General features: G+C 54.4%; 1 protein-coding gene across 3 annotated transcripts in view; it reads left to right on the top strand.

Annotated features, from left to right (window-relative positions):
* SLC8A2 (solute carrier family 8 member A2) overlaps positions 1–7852 on the top strand; it is a 45794-nt gene extending 37942 nt beyond the window's left edge. For all 3 annotated transcript variants that reach the window (XM_033223823.1, XM_033223822.1, XM_033223824.1), the window contains 2 exons: positions 3514–3792; positions 5444–7852. In XM_033223823.1, coding sequence (XP_033079714.1) covers positions 3514–3792; positions 5444–5820 — 656 coding nt within the window. In that variant the 3' untranslated portion in view covers positions 5821–7852. The remainder of the gene's footprint in view (positions 1–3513; positions 3793–5443) is intronic.
* The last annotated feature ends 6119 nt before the right edge of the window (positions 7853–13971 follow it).

Raw genomic sequence — 13971 nt, 5'->3', positions numbered from 1 at the left:
CTCTCTACTAAAAATACAAAATTAGCCGCACATGGTGGCCTGCGCCTGTAATCCCAGCTACTCAGGAGACTGAAACAGGTGAATCGCTTGAACCCGGGAGGCGGAGGTTGCGATGAGCCGAGATTGTGCCACTGCACTCCAGCCTGGGCAACAAGAGTGAAACTCCGTCGCCAAAAAAAAACCCACCTGGGCCCTGCAAAGGCTCCTTTGAGGTTCATTCCATGAACAATGGGGAGACGGCAAAGGGCTCTTTGAGCTTCGGAACATTTCCTCTGGGGACTTAGTGGAGAGAGAGGATGAGGCGGAACTGAAACGAGGTGTGAGGTGGTGGTCGCGGAGACCCAGCATACATTGGGCCCTGGGTTTATAGAAACCAGGTGGTTAGATCAGGTGATTAGACCGGGGTGGAGGAAGAATAACAACATAACAATAACTAATAATAATCCTGATGATGACAATGGTGACCCTATCATGTCTCTCTCTCTCTCTCTTTTTTTTTTTTTTTTTTTGTTGTCGTTGTTGTTGAGATACGTAGTCTCAGTCTGTCGTCCAGGCTGGAGTGCAGCGGTGCAATCTCAGCTCACTGCAACCCCCGCCTCCTGGGTTCAAGCGATTCTCCTGCTTCAGCCTCCTGAGTAGCTGGGATTACAGACACCCACCACCATGTCTGGCTAAGTTTTGTATTTTCAGTAGAGATGGGGTTTCACCATGTTGGCCAGGCTGGTCTTGAACTCCTGACCTCAAGTGATCTGCCTACCTCGGCCTTCCAAAGTGTTGGGATTACAGGTGTGAGCCACTGTGCCCGGCTGACCCTATCATGTCTTGAGTGCCAGACATGGTTGAAAATTTATTTCCTGTGTGAACTCATTTTAATTAATGTATCCTCAGTGTCTGGATCAGAGCTTGGTCACTTTGCGCTTTGTCCAGCAAAGAACCAAAAGCATGCTTTTTGGTTCTTTGCTGTGCGAGCACAGAGCTGCTGGAGGGGTGAGCAAGAAGGGCAGTCCTCGCTCCCTTAGGGGATGAGTCGGGTCCCATCTTGCACGCAGAGGTGCTTTTGTACTTCCTTTACCTCCCTTCCTACTGTAAGCTCCTTGCAGGCTGGACTTGGCATGGAGCATCTTTGAATTTCTCCCAGGCACCAAAAAAAGGCCTTCAGTAATAACAATCAAAACAATAGTAATAACTCTGGAGGTGTCCGAGGCACCATTGACAGCCCTCATTTGGTCATCACAAGCTTCCCACGAAGCAGGTCCAATTATTGATCACAGATAGGCACCCAGAAGCCCAGAGGGGTGAGGACACTGATTCAGGATCACACAGTGCATCCAGGGTTGGACACCAGAGAGGTGATTTCAGAGTGACAGGCATAATCACTAGCCTCCCTGTAGAGGGGAGCAGCTGGGGAAGTCAGCTGAAGCCAGAGTCCACAGAATGCCAAGCCTAGGCGTTTGGGCCTGGGTTTGAAGGTAGTACAGAACCAAGGAAGGATTTGGAGCAGGGCAGGCAGAAGCCCCAACTGACATAGTGATGCAGTAATAGCAGACCCCTCACTCCCAAAGAGCGTGGCCTCCCTATTCTGACCTCAGCCGTGTCTTACATCAGTTAGGGATGTGCTCAGCAGTGACTGGTCAGGAGCTACGTTCGTTCTCAGCATCCTTCCAGATGTCATGCGTGCCACACACAAGTGTGGTCATTGATTCTCGTTCATTGCTTTATACTAATCAGCTTAGGGTGAGGTAAACAAAACACTGCATTAAGGCTTTCAGGTTACAGAAGCCACTGCAGGTCAGCTGGGCACGGTGGCTCACACCTGTAATCCCAACAGTTTGAGAGGTTTAGGAGGGCAGATCACTTGAGGCCAGGAGTTCAAGACCAGCCTGGCCAACATGGTGAAATCCCGTCTCTAGTAAAAATACAAAAAAATCAGCCAGGTGGGGTGGTGCACACCTGTGATTCCAGCTACTCAGTAAACTGAGGCATGAGAATCACTTGAACCCAGGAGATGGAGGTTACAGTAAGCTGAGGTCGCACTACTGCTTGGGTAACAGAGGGAGATTCTGTCTCAAAAAAAAAAAAAAAAAGTCACTGCAGGTCAAAGCCTGGTCAAATTAGGTCACAATAGGTGATACAGCTCTAAGCATGAGGCATCCTTTACAAAGCTCAGAAAACACATCCGTAACCCAATGCCCATATCAGGAAAGCCAGGGCTTTCCAGAAACCCTCTGTTTCTATCTCATTGCCAGACTAGGTCAGATGGTCACTCACGGGAGGAATTCTGGCAAAATAAGTATATAGCCAGGGATATGGCAACTGCTAACTGCAAGGGATTCTGGGAAAGTGAATACCATATTTTTATCTGAGGCCATGGCTGCTGCTAGCCTCAAGGGACTCTAGGAAAGTGATTAATTTTGGCTGGGTATATAACCCTCTAGCTGCACGGGATTCTGGGAAAGTGAGTACATTTAGTGGAGACCGTGGCTCTGGTTAGCTGCAGTGAATCTGAGTAAGTGAATACTTCTAACTGTGGACTGGCTTTCGGTAGCTGTGAAAGCTTCTGGGAAAAGGAATAATTTTAGCTAGGGGTATAGCTGTCCTTGGCAGCAAAGGGTCCTGGGAAACTGGATATTTTTAGCTGGGCAGATGTGGCCTCCTTTAGCTTCAAGGGATTCTGGGAAAGTAACCGTTTTTATCTGTTGACTTGGCCATATTTAGGTGCAAGCAGTTCCGGGGAAGTAAATATTTTTCACCTGGGCCCATTCATGCGCCTAGCTTCAAGGGATTCTGGGAAAGTAATGGGTTTTAGCTGCTGACTTGGCCACAATTAGGTGCAAGGGATTCTGGGAAACTAAATATTTGTCACCTGGGCCCATTCACACTCCTAGTTTCAAGGGATTATGAGAAAGTAACTATTTTTAGCTGCTGACATGGTGACACTTAGGTGCAGGGATTCTGGAAAAGTAAATCTTTTTCATGTGGGCACATTCATACTCCTAGCTTCCAAGGATGCAGGGAAAGTAACTGTTTTTAGCTGCTGACATGGTGACACTTAGGTGCAAGGGATTCTGGGAAAGTAAATATTTTTCACGTGGACCCATTCACACTCCTAGCTTCAAAGGATGCAGGGAAAGTAACTGTTTTTAGCTGCTAACATGGTCACACTTAGGTGCAAGGGATTCTGGGAAAGTAAATGTTTTTTTACCTAGACTCAGTCATGCTCCTAGCTCCAAGGTATTCTGGGGAAGTAACTGTTTTTAGCTTAGCCATATTTAGATCCAAGGGATTCTGGGAAAGTAAATATTTTTCACCTGGGCCCATTCATGCTCCTAGCTTCAAGGGATTCTGGGAAAGTAACTGTTTTTAGCAGTTGACTTGGCCACATTTAGGTGCAAGGGATTCTGGGAAAGCAGCTCATTCAGTGGGACTTGCTGTCAGGAAGTTAGACAAAACAGGGCCTCTGTAGGCAAGCAAAGACGTCTGAGCGTGTGCCCCAGCTGGGTCGTGTGCCCACAGGGGACGAGGAGGAGGAGGAGGACGGGTCCCGGGAGGAGCGGCTGCCGTCGTGCTTTGACTACGTGATGCACTTCCTGACGGTGTTCTGGAAGGTGCTCTTTGCCTGCGTGCCCCCCACCGAGTACTGCCACGGCTGGGCCTGCTTTGGCGTCTCCATCCTGGTCATCGGCCTGCTCACCGCCCTCATTGGGGACCTCGCCTCCCACTTCGGCTGCACCGTTGGCCTCAAGGACTCTGTCAATGCTGTTGTCTTCGTGGCCCTGGGCACCTCCATCCCTGGTAACACCTTGGGAGACTGTGGTGGGGTAGGCTTGGTGGGGTAGGATCTCAGATGAGCCAGGCAGGGGCAACACAGGATCCTGCTGAAATGAGGTGGGTGGAGTCACACAGCGCCCATGTGGTAGGTCTCAGAGAAATATGGAGGTGGGGCGTAATGGAAGCTAGACAGTGGGTCCCCTAGTTGCAAGATGTGAATTGAATCTTCCCCAAAAGCACCCAGATGGAAGGTCCCATAAAACTAAGGTGGCAGGAAATGCTAGAAAGCAGACAATGGATTTCATAGAGAGAGGGTGGCAGGGTGGGGAAGAGACAGCTGTGGGGAGAGGGGTTCCCAGGAAGACAGTGCGAATGTGAGAGAAGCCAGTCAATCAGTGGGTTCCATAGAAACAAGCTGTTGATGCTCCATCCCCCAAGAAACCAGACAGAAGAGTCCATGGATCTATGTTGGGGGACATGACAGGAACGAGGCCAGTGAACCTCAAAGTTGGGTTTTTTTGGTGGAGTGCAGTAATCTCATGATCTCGGCTCACTGCAACCTCCGCCTCCCGGGTTCAAGCGATTCTTCTGCCTCAACCTCCTGAGTAGCTGAGACTACAGGCACCTGCCACCACACCCAGCTAATTTTTACATTTTTAGTAGAGATGGAGATTCACCATATTGGACGGGGATTCACCATATTGGCCAGGCTGGTCTTGAACTCCTGAGCTTGTGGTCTGCCTGCCTCTGCCTCCCAAAGTGCTGGGATTATAGGTGTGAGCCACCATGCCCAGCCAAACCTTAAAGTTTTAACTAAGATGAGGGGGCAGGTGGGGCGCGATGCCTCACGCCTATAACCCCAGCACTTTGGGAGGCCGAGGCAGGAGGATCGCTTAGGCCCAGGAGTTTGAGACCAGCCTGGGCAACATGGTGAAACCCCATCTCTACAAAAAATAATAAAATTAGCTGGGCGTGGTGGCACATGCCTGTGATCCCAGCTGCTAGGGAGGCTAAGGTGGAAGGATCACCTGAGCTGGGGAAGATGAAGCTGCAGTGAGCCATGATTGCACCTCTCCTCTCCAACCTGGGCAACAGAGCAAGACCCTGTCTCAAAACAAAACAAACAAAAAGTGTAGCCACGTGCAGTGGCTCACGCCTGTAATCCCAGCACTTTGGGAGACTGAGGCGAGTGGATCACCTGAGGTCAGGAGTTCGAGACCAGCCTGGCCAACATGGTGAAACCCTGTCTTTACTAAAAACACAAAACTTAGCAGGGCGTGGCGGGCTACTGGAATCCTAGCTACTCAGAGGCTGCCGCAGGAGAATCACTTGAACCCGGGAGGTGGAAGTTGCAGTGAGCCGAGATCACGCCACTGCACTCCAGCCTGGCTGACAGATCAAAACTCCGTCTCAGAGAAAGAAAAAAAAAATTAGGCAGTGAGTCCCATAGAACAGAATGAGTCCCACAGAAAGCAGGCAGCAGGTGCCATAGAAAGCTGGCAGCGGTTTCAGTGGCGAGCAGGCCGAGGGGTGGTGATGGACTTTGCCTCTTGGGTTGGGGTCAGGGGCCTTGAGCCCACACTGCCCGCAGAAAGCAGACGACGGGGGCAGGCGGATGCCCGCCCCTGTGGGTAACGCGCAGAGCCCTTCCGACCCGCGTGTCTCTGCCCCGCAGACACGTTCGCCAGCAAGGTGGCGGCGCTGCAGGACCAATGCGCCGACGCGTCCATCGGCAACGTGACCGGCTCCAACGCGGTGAACGTGTTCCTCGGCCTGGGTGTCGCCTGGTCGGTGGCCGCCGTGTACTGGGCGGTGCAGGGCCGCCCCTTCGAGGTGCGCACTGGCACGCTGGCCTTCTCCGTCACGCTCTTCACCGTCTTCGCCTTCGTGGGCATTGCCGTGCTGCTGTACCGGCGCCGGCCGCACATCGGCGGCGAGCTGGGCGGCCCGCGCGGACCCAAGCTTGCCACCACCGCGCTCTTCCTGGGCCTCTGGCTCCTGTACATCCTCTTCGCCAGCCTGGAGGCGTACTGCCACATCCGGGGCTTCTAGGGCCTTGCGCAGAGACTCGTCCCCACCGCCCGCCCGGGGCTAGGGACTCAGCTGCACCTGCTCTTGGACCCTGGTCTCCTTTTCCCTCCAGACTCGGCCTCCTCTCCTGAGACTCGGCCTCCCTTCTCCGCCCCCACCCCGGGCTTTGATTGCCCCTGTCCTCTGTCACCAGTAGATCAGCCTTCCCTCTCCCTCTCGGGAGCCTCCCCGGTTCCTCCCCTGCGGTGACCCCAACTCCAGCCCATCCTGTTGGTGACCGTCCATACCCCTGGGGAAATTTCCACCCCAGTCCCCTCCCAAGGGAACCACCCCCAGTAACCATCCTGGGGATTTTAAGGTCTCTCTCCCTGGTCACCCAACCTGGCTCTTCCCCCAAAGTCTCACTTCCCCTAGTGACCCCCCACCCCATTTCACCCCATGCCTCAGAACCTACCCTCCCTGAGGGACCCTCGAAGGAGGCTGTCAGAGGCCGTCTCAGATCCCAGCCCTTCCCCCCAGCCCTCAGGGAGCTCCGCTCAGCCCCGGCGGGGAGGAGCGGGTGGGTGTGTGCGCGAGGAGGCCGCACACCTTTCCAATCCCTCCACTCGGGTTCTTGGGAGGACACTCATTCTCCAGGCTCGGAGACGGGAGGGGAGAAGTTTGGGGTTTCAGTCCCAGGGCTTAGCTGGAGAAGGCACATTTTGAACCTGCAACTTCAGACATTCCAGCGCCCCCACTCGCCCTCCACTACCTCTGAGAGCCTAGCCACGCCTTGGAGGGAGGGGCCTGTGTGTGTATATAGTGTGTTTGGGGGAGGGGGGACACGGGAGGGTGCATGTCTTGGGAAAAGGGGGTGACAGACTTAACTTTTGAGAGGGCAGCAGACTCCCTCAGCCATGAGAACCAGCTTTGGGGAGGAGGCCGGGAATCAAAGCGAGTCCAGCTGATCTCCCCTGACAATCTGGAAGGTTCATTTTGCCCTCAGTGCCAGCTAATCCGGGCAGGACCCTCGAAGAGGAGACCGAGGGTCCCAGAGGACCAATGCTACAAGCCAGCAAATGCTGCCACATCTCTGCCTGATGGGGGGTGGGGGTGGGTGGGGGGATGGGACTGGGCCAAGGGATCTGGGTGGGCATTTTTAACTTTGGAGGCCATCCATCTGTTGGTAGGCCATCTGCATTTTCTTACTGTTGATGTTTCCTGCCCAAAGGACACATTTGGGCAGTGCCACCCACTCCTTGGGCCCCTAGGATGACCCAGCTACCCCCATAACTTTCTGCTTCCCACAGGTTTTCAGCATTCTATCGTCCTGTTGTGCTCAGCCCCAACATCCCAGACCCGTTACCCACTACCCTTCTCTCCCTCGGCTCATCATCAGTCGCTGTCTCTTTTCTGTGATTTCTGTAAAAGTTGCCATAAAACTTTGAAATTCTGCCTGAAAAACAGTCCCGTGGGAAACAGTTCAGGAGGAGGGGGCTAATAAGGTCTCTGACTGAGATTTGGGCAACTGTTAAACCAGGTAATCTGGGTTTCTGCGGCCCGCGGTCGTCTGCGGGACACACCCACATGCAGCAGCAGCGCCCGGGTCCAGCAGCCAAGCTCTTCCACTAGCCACGCCCCCACCATTAGCCTCGCTCCTCCACTAGCCACACCCCCATCCATCAGTCACGGGCTTCCACTAGCCACGCCCCTCCAGTCTCCATGCCCACATTCGTCAGTCTTGGGTTTCCCCTAGCTACGTCTCCATTAGTCAGCCAAGCTCCTCCACTTGCTACGCCCTCATCCGTCAATTACGGGTTTCCACTAGCCACGCCCCCATCCATCAGCCTAGCTCTTCCACTAGTCACACCCCCACTCATCAGTCGTGCTTCAGCCACGCCTTCCTGCTTCAATCAGGGGCTTCCACTAGGCACGCCCCCATGCATGAGTAACAAACTGTTCCTCTTTTCGGGCATCCTGGTAACACAAAAGAGAGAGACGTTCATTTGCCTGAGCCAAAGAGCTGGGGTTAATGGGGTTTCCTAAATAAAGTAAGTAATTTTCTCAGATCCTACAGGAGGAGGGGTGTGTGTGTGTGTGTGTGTTGTGCCAAAGGGCACAGCCTGTGTAAAGGTGTGGAGTTGTGAGATAAGGCTTTTTCAGGGCCCTGGAAATGGTTATCATGAACGAGGTACGGGGTGCGTGGGGAGTGAACTTGAAGACAAATCGTAGGAGACTTTATCAGCCACTCTAGGGAGCTTCGAATTTATCCTGAGAGTAAAGGGGAGCTTTGGAAGGGATTTAAGTGAGGGAAGGAGGCAGGTGATTGATATCACCTGATTTATCAGACGTATCAGCCTCCTGGCTACTGGGGGCTGGGAGACCAGGGACAAGGCTGGAGCAGGGACAGGGGCAGCAGAGGAGGGAAGAGGGGAGTAGGGGGGTGGGAGGGCGATGGTGAGAAGGGAGTGGTTGAGAGAGAGAATGGATGGGGCTGGGTGAGGGAGTTCAGTGACAGCATCTGGGCAGGAGAGAGGTAGTGTGTTCATTCAAACGGAGTAGCCAGGGAGAGTTGGGTGAAAGGGCTACTAAGGAGTAGGCAGGGTTGGGTAAAACGAGGGAAGGTGCAGTACCCCATGTCTAGCAGCAGAGGGAGCAGTTGCCATACCTGAGCTAAAAGGGGTGAGCAGAGGCACCCGAGGCTGCAGAGACCTGGGTACCTGGGTCTGTAGAGTAGAAGACTAAAGGCATCGCCAACCTGCGCTGGGGATGGTGGGCGCCGGTAGAGTAAGCGCCTCAACCTCATTCTGCTCCCACCTGCTAGTCTCCTGCCACTTCCTCCCACTGGCCACACCCAACCTGAAGTCCCAGGTCAAGACGATAGGCCCACAGCATGGTGGCTCACGCCTGTAATCCCAGCTCCTTGGAAGCCAAAGCAGGAGGGTCGCTTAAGCCTAGGAGTTCAAGACCAGCCTGGGCAACATAGCGAGTCCCTGTGTCTACAGAAACTTTAAAAGTTAGCCAAGCGTGGTGGCATGTGTCTGTAGTCCCAGATACTCGGGAGGCTGGGGCGGGAGGATTGCCTGAGTCCAGGAGGTCGAGGCTGCCGTGAGCTAAGACTGCACCACTGCACTCCAGCCTGAGTGACAGAGCAAGACCCTGTCTCAAAAAAAATAAAAATAAAAAATCAACCTTTGGCTTTAGGCCTTGATGAGAACAGGTTCGTGGAAGGTGTAGGGGCAGAAGGTGCGCTGATCTGCAGTGGGAGGTGAGGAAACTGAGTCAGGGCATGTAGCTCACACTTTGGAGAGTCCTGATATGAGGAGGGGAGGTTGCTAGAGGAGCAGTAGGGCATTGACTACAGGGGCACAGGAGAGCAAGTGAGGCCTGTGCTAACAGCAGCTGGCAGTGATGGGGACCCCCCAAGCATGATCTCCTTAAACTCATCGCCAATTCCATACATCACCCCATTCCATGGAAGAGGAAGCTGAGGCTCAGAGAGGTGAAGCAACGCGCCTAAAGTCTCACAGGTAGAAGGGCAAGGATGGGACAGGATGAGGTCTAAGGTACAGAATGGGACAAGGGACACCTTCACTTTTTTTTTTTTTTTTTTAGACGGAGTTTCACTCCTTTTGCCCAGGCTGGAGTGCAATGGCACGATCTCGGCTCACTGCAACCTCTGCCTCCCGAGTTCAAGTGATTCTCCTGCCTCAGCCTCCCAGTAGCTGGAATTACAGGCGCCCACCACCACACCTGGCCAATTTTTGTATTTTTAGTAGAGACAGGTTTTACCACATTGCCCAGACTGTTCTTGAACTCCTGACCTCAGGTGATCCACCCACCTCAGCCTCCCAAAGTGCTGGGATTACAGGCGTGAACCATCGCGCACAGCCCTGGGACACCTTCATCTTAACAAATGCAAACAAAGAAAGGGGGTGTAGAGTCTGGGCGCAGGAAGATGAGTAAGATCTCAGCTTCAAAGAGGGACACATTGAGAGCTTGGGCCTTGGACAACATGAGGGCTTTCACATCTGTCCTGTCCCCTCACCCCAAAGGTCATGATCCTCACCCGGATGCAAAGAACTCCATGGGCTCAGCTTGGGAGTGATTGGCATTGTCCTTGGAGGCAGCATAGCATAGTGGCTGACCTTCTCTGTGCCTCAGTTCCCTCATCTGGAAAATGGGCGAGAATGATGCTCATAGTACCTATGTCACAGGGTTGTCGTGAGGATTAAATGAATATATATTAGCCTCACAGGCCGGGTATGGTGGCTCATGCTTGTTATCCCAGGTACTTTGGGAGGCCAAGGTGGGAGGATTGTTTGAGTCCAGAAGCTCGAGACCAGTCTGGGCAACACAGTGAGACCCCATCTCTACTAAAAACGAAAATTATCAAGGCAACGTGGTGCACACCTGTAGTCCTAGCTGCTCCAGAGGCTGGGGTGGGAGGATCACCTAAGCCCAGAAGGTTGAGGCTGCAGTGACTCACGATCATGCCACTGCACTGCAGCGTGGGTGACAGAGTGAGACCCTGTCTCAAAAAATAAACAAATGAACAAAACCCAAGCAAAACCCAAAGTCATCTGGAGGCAGAACTCCTTCTTCCTGGAGGGACCTCAGTCTTTCTTAAGGCCTTCAACTGATTGGATAAGGTTCACCCATACAATCTACTTCACTCAAAGCCAACCGGTATTAAATGTTAATCTCATTTTTAAAATACCTTTACAATGGCTGGGCGTGGCGGCTCACACCTATAGTCCCAGCTATTCAGGAGGCTGAAGTGGGAAAATCACTTGAACCCAGGAGGCAGAGGTTGCAGTGAGCCAAGATTGCACCACTGTACTCCAGCCCGGGCAACGGAGCAAGACCCTGTCTCAAAACACACACACACACACACACACAACACACACCACTTCACATCAGGGCAGCACAGCTTAGCCACGTGTACACATATGATTCACCACCAAGAGAGGTACCTCTTTTCCCTTTGCTTCCTCTCTGCCCATCCATCATGTCCCCAGTGGCCACTGCCTTAGACTGAGCACCAACAGACGCCAGCCCACAGCAAGGATGGGAGGGAAATAGTTTATTTGGGAGGTGATCCCAGCAGGCACTGGAGGGAGATGGGAAAGAAAACGATTAAAGGTGGTGTTGAGGGCCGGGCGCGGTGGCTCACACCTGTAATCTCAGCACTTTGGGAGGCCAAGGTGGGCGGATCACCTGCGGTCAGGAGTTCAAGACCAGCCTGGCCAACGTGGTGAAACCCCATCTCTACTAAAAATACAAAATTAGCCGGGCACGGTGGCAGGCGTCTATAATCCCAACTACTCAGGAGGCTGAGGCGGGAGGATCACTTGAACCTGGGAGGCAGAGTCTGCAGTGAGCCGAGATTGCACCACTGCACTCCAGCCTGGGTGACAGAGCGAGACTCCATCTCAAATAAATATTAAAGGCGGTGTTGAATGAGCAGGTCACCCTGTGGACAACGAGGTCTCAATCCTGCTGGGGGCCTCTCAGGGAACTCTGGAGTTGCCCTACCTGAAGACTTTGGGTTATTTACCCACTAACTCCTGTCTGATGGTGGCCCAGGACTCCTTTAGGGGTGCTGATTTCTACTGCTTCCCACCCTGGTCTGGAACGCATTCAGGGAAGGGTCGCAGGTGCCAGTGTGAGAGATGCTGTTAGGTCCTAGGTGGTATGAGTGGGTCAGAGACAGCCTCTGCTATGATTACCTCCCAGAACGGGGGTCTTACTACCTCCCTCTTCCAGTAAGGCAATGCGTGGGCACCAGCACAGCACTGACTGTGCCCAGGTTGCCCTCTCTCCTGGCTTGATGCCCCCAGCTCCCTCCTCGGCTTCTCCCAGGGAATCGGGAAGGGCTGGTACTGGCACCTCCTCCACGTTCTGCCGTCCCTCTGAGGATTGAAATCAGACACTAGGGAGGACTTCCAGGCACACATGGCCAAGGGAGAGAGGGATGGGGCTCCAGGCTTCCGTACCTCCCAAGGTACCTCCTCACTCTCTCCTCACCACGTTTGCCTCCTGTTCGTTCCCTCCCTGCAATTCTCTCCTGGGAAGTGCGGGGAAGGGAATGCCATGGGTGGTAGAGTGAAAGGGGTGGGTGGGGTCAGTAGAGGGGGAACATGATGGTGGAGGGGGTGGAGAAGGGGCACAAAAAGAGGAGGGGAAGTTGGAGAGGGGGCAGAGCCAAGAACAAAACACAGGGGCAGGAGAGGCAGCAGAGACAGAGATACAGACAGGATGCAGAGAAGATGCAGACGGAGGAAGCCCAGAAACTCAGGACACAGTGCCAGGGAGCAGGGCGGGGCGGGGGTCGCAGGACACCAGGGCAAGTCCCTCACCCCATTCCCAGCACACAAAGCCAGTGAGGCCAACGCTGAGGGTGCGCTCAGAGATCAGAGATTAAAAAGGCACAGCTGGGCCGACAGAGCCCACGGCAGACAGAGGGACATGGAGAGACAGGGAGAGAGTCACAGATAGAGAGCGAGAGACCGAGAGGGATGGAGAGACAGAGAGAGAGGGAGAGACAGAGTGAGATGGAGAGACAGAGAGATAGAGAGACAAATGGAGAGACAGAGATGGAGAGACAGAGAGATGGAGAGACAGACAGGGACAGAGACAGAAAGAGACAGAGATACAGCAACAAAGATAGACAGTGAAGGAGACAAACAGAGACAGAGTCAGAGATGGAAAGAGACTCAGTGAGAGAGAGACAGAGACAGAAGGAGAGGAGAGTGAGTGAGGAAAAGGAGGAGGAGGAGGAGGAGGACGGACAGACCAGAGACGGGACCCAGAGGCACAGCGAGAAACTGGCAAAGGAAAGCAGATTCCAACAAAAAAGACAGGGAGGGCAAGGAGAGATAGAAATGGAAGGAAAAGGGGGAGAGAGGGGTCTCGGTGGGAGCCGCAGCCTGTGCCCCGCCCCCCACCCGGGTCAGGCCAGGTCCTCCCTGCCGCTGCTGAGCCGTGGCTAATGGTATGATTGCTTGGTGGGGCGGGAGGGGAAGGGGGTGGCAGGCATTTGTCAGGGCCGGTGACAAATGAGCCACCGGAGTCTGGGCTCGGGTGATGGATGGCGCGGCCGGTGGGCGGAGGGGCGGGCGCGGGGGTGGGGGTCCCCGCCAAGATAAATGTTTCCTTCTCCTGGAGCTGGGCCAGGCAGTGGGAGGATGGGGAGGGGGCGATGTATTTATGACAGGCCCGGGTGGACGAGAGGGGGGAGAGCCAGGGGGACAGAAGCCCAGCGGGGATACGGTGGGAGGGGACCGAGCGGGCACAGGGAGGTGGAGAGAGGGAGAGGAAAGGAGGGAGAAGACACAGAGGCCCCTGGAGAGAGAGATCAAGATGGATAGAAAGAGAGATAAGAAAGACGAGACAGAGAAGACATCCAGACAAAGAGATACAGAGATACAGAAAAAAAAAAAAAAAAAGGACAGCCAGGAGACAGACAGACAGACACAGTCCAGGCGGACATGGAGACAGAGACAGCCTGTCTTTTCGGATCCCTTCTTCCCCCACCCTCCTGAGCAGAGACACAGATTCTTAGTTAGAGAGAGCCTGGAATGAGGAGGAGGAACCACACCTGGGCCCCCAGAAGGAGGCAGACACAGAGCTGTTGATAAAGAGGGGAAACCGAGGCACGGGGCTAGCAGGCCCAAGAGAGAGGACAGGAGGAACCCAAGGTGGATCCTCGCTCATTTGGTCTGCTCCTGCAGGCTTTCAGAGGGGATCCTGGGGACCACTGAGGATCCCCGGTGGGCGTGGCTGCCTGGTGGGCATAGCCCCAGCGGTCGGTGCTCAGGCTGGGGCACTGAGGGGCCAGTCCGCTGAGAGATCGCCCAGCCTGTGCTGGGGAGACCCGCGAGGTCCCCCAGATCTACTCATAGAGGGCTCCACGCTTCCCGTCTGTAAAACAGGTGCAGGGCAGGGCTAGAGGGCGGAGACCCCTGCAGGCTGGGAGCTGGGGTCACTCTGATGCCAGCCGGGGGCCACTCAGCCGGGCAGGGAAGATGCTTCCAGACACTTTCACGGAGAGGCCCAAGCACCACCCTTGAAGAGCCACCAACGGAGGCAGGCGCTACGCAGAGACACAGGCACCCCCTCCAGCACCAGGCCTGGCTGCCACCTGCTCCCTCCCCCTGGGAACAGAAGGGTCCCAGGACTATTTAAGGG

This window comes from Trachypithecus francoisi, unplaced genomic scaffold (genome assembly GCF_009764315.1).
Source record: "Trachypithecus francoisi isolate TF-2019V2 unplaced genomic scaffold, Tfra_2.0 Lachesis_group12, whole genome shotgun sequence".
NCBI classification, from domain to species: domain Eukaryota; kingdom Metazoa; phylum Chordata; class Mammalia; order Primates; family Cercopithecidae; genus Trachypithecus; species Trachypithecus francoisi.
The sequence above is the reverse complement of the archived record's forward strand: the minus strand, read 5'-3'. Positions and strand labels throughout refer to the sequence as shown.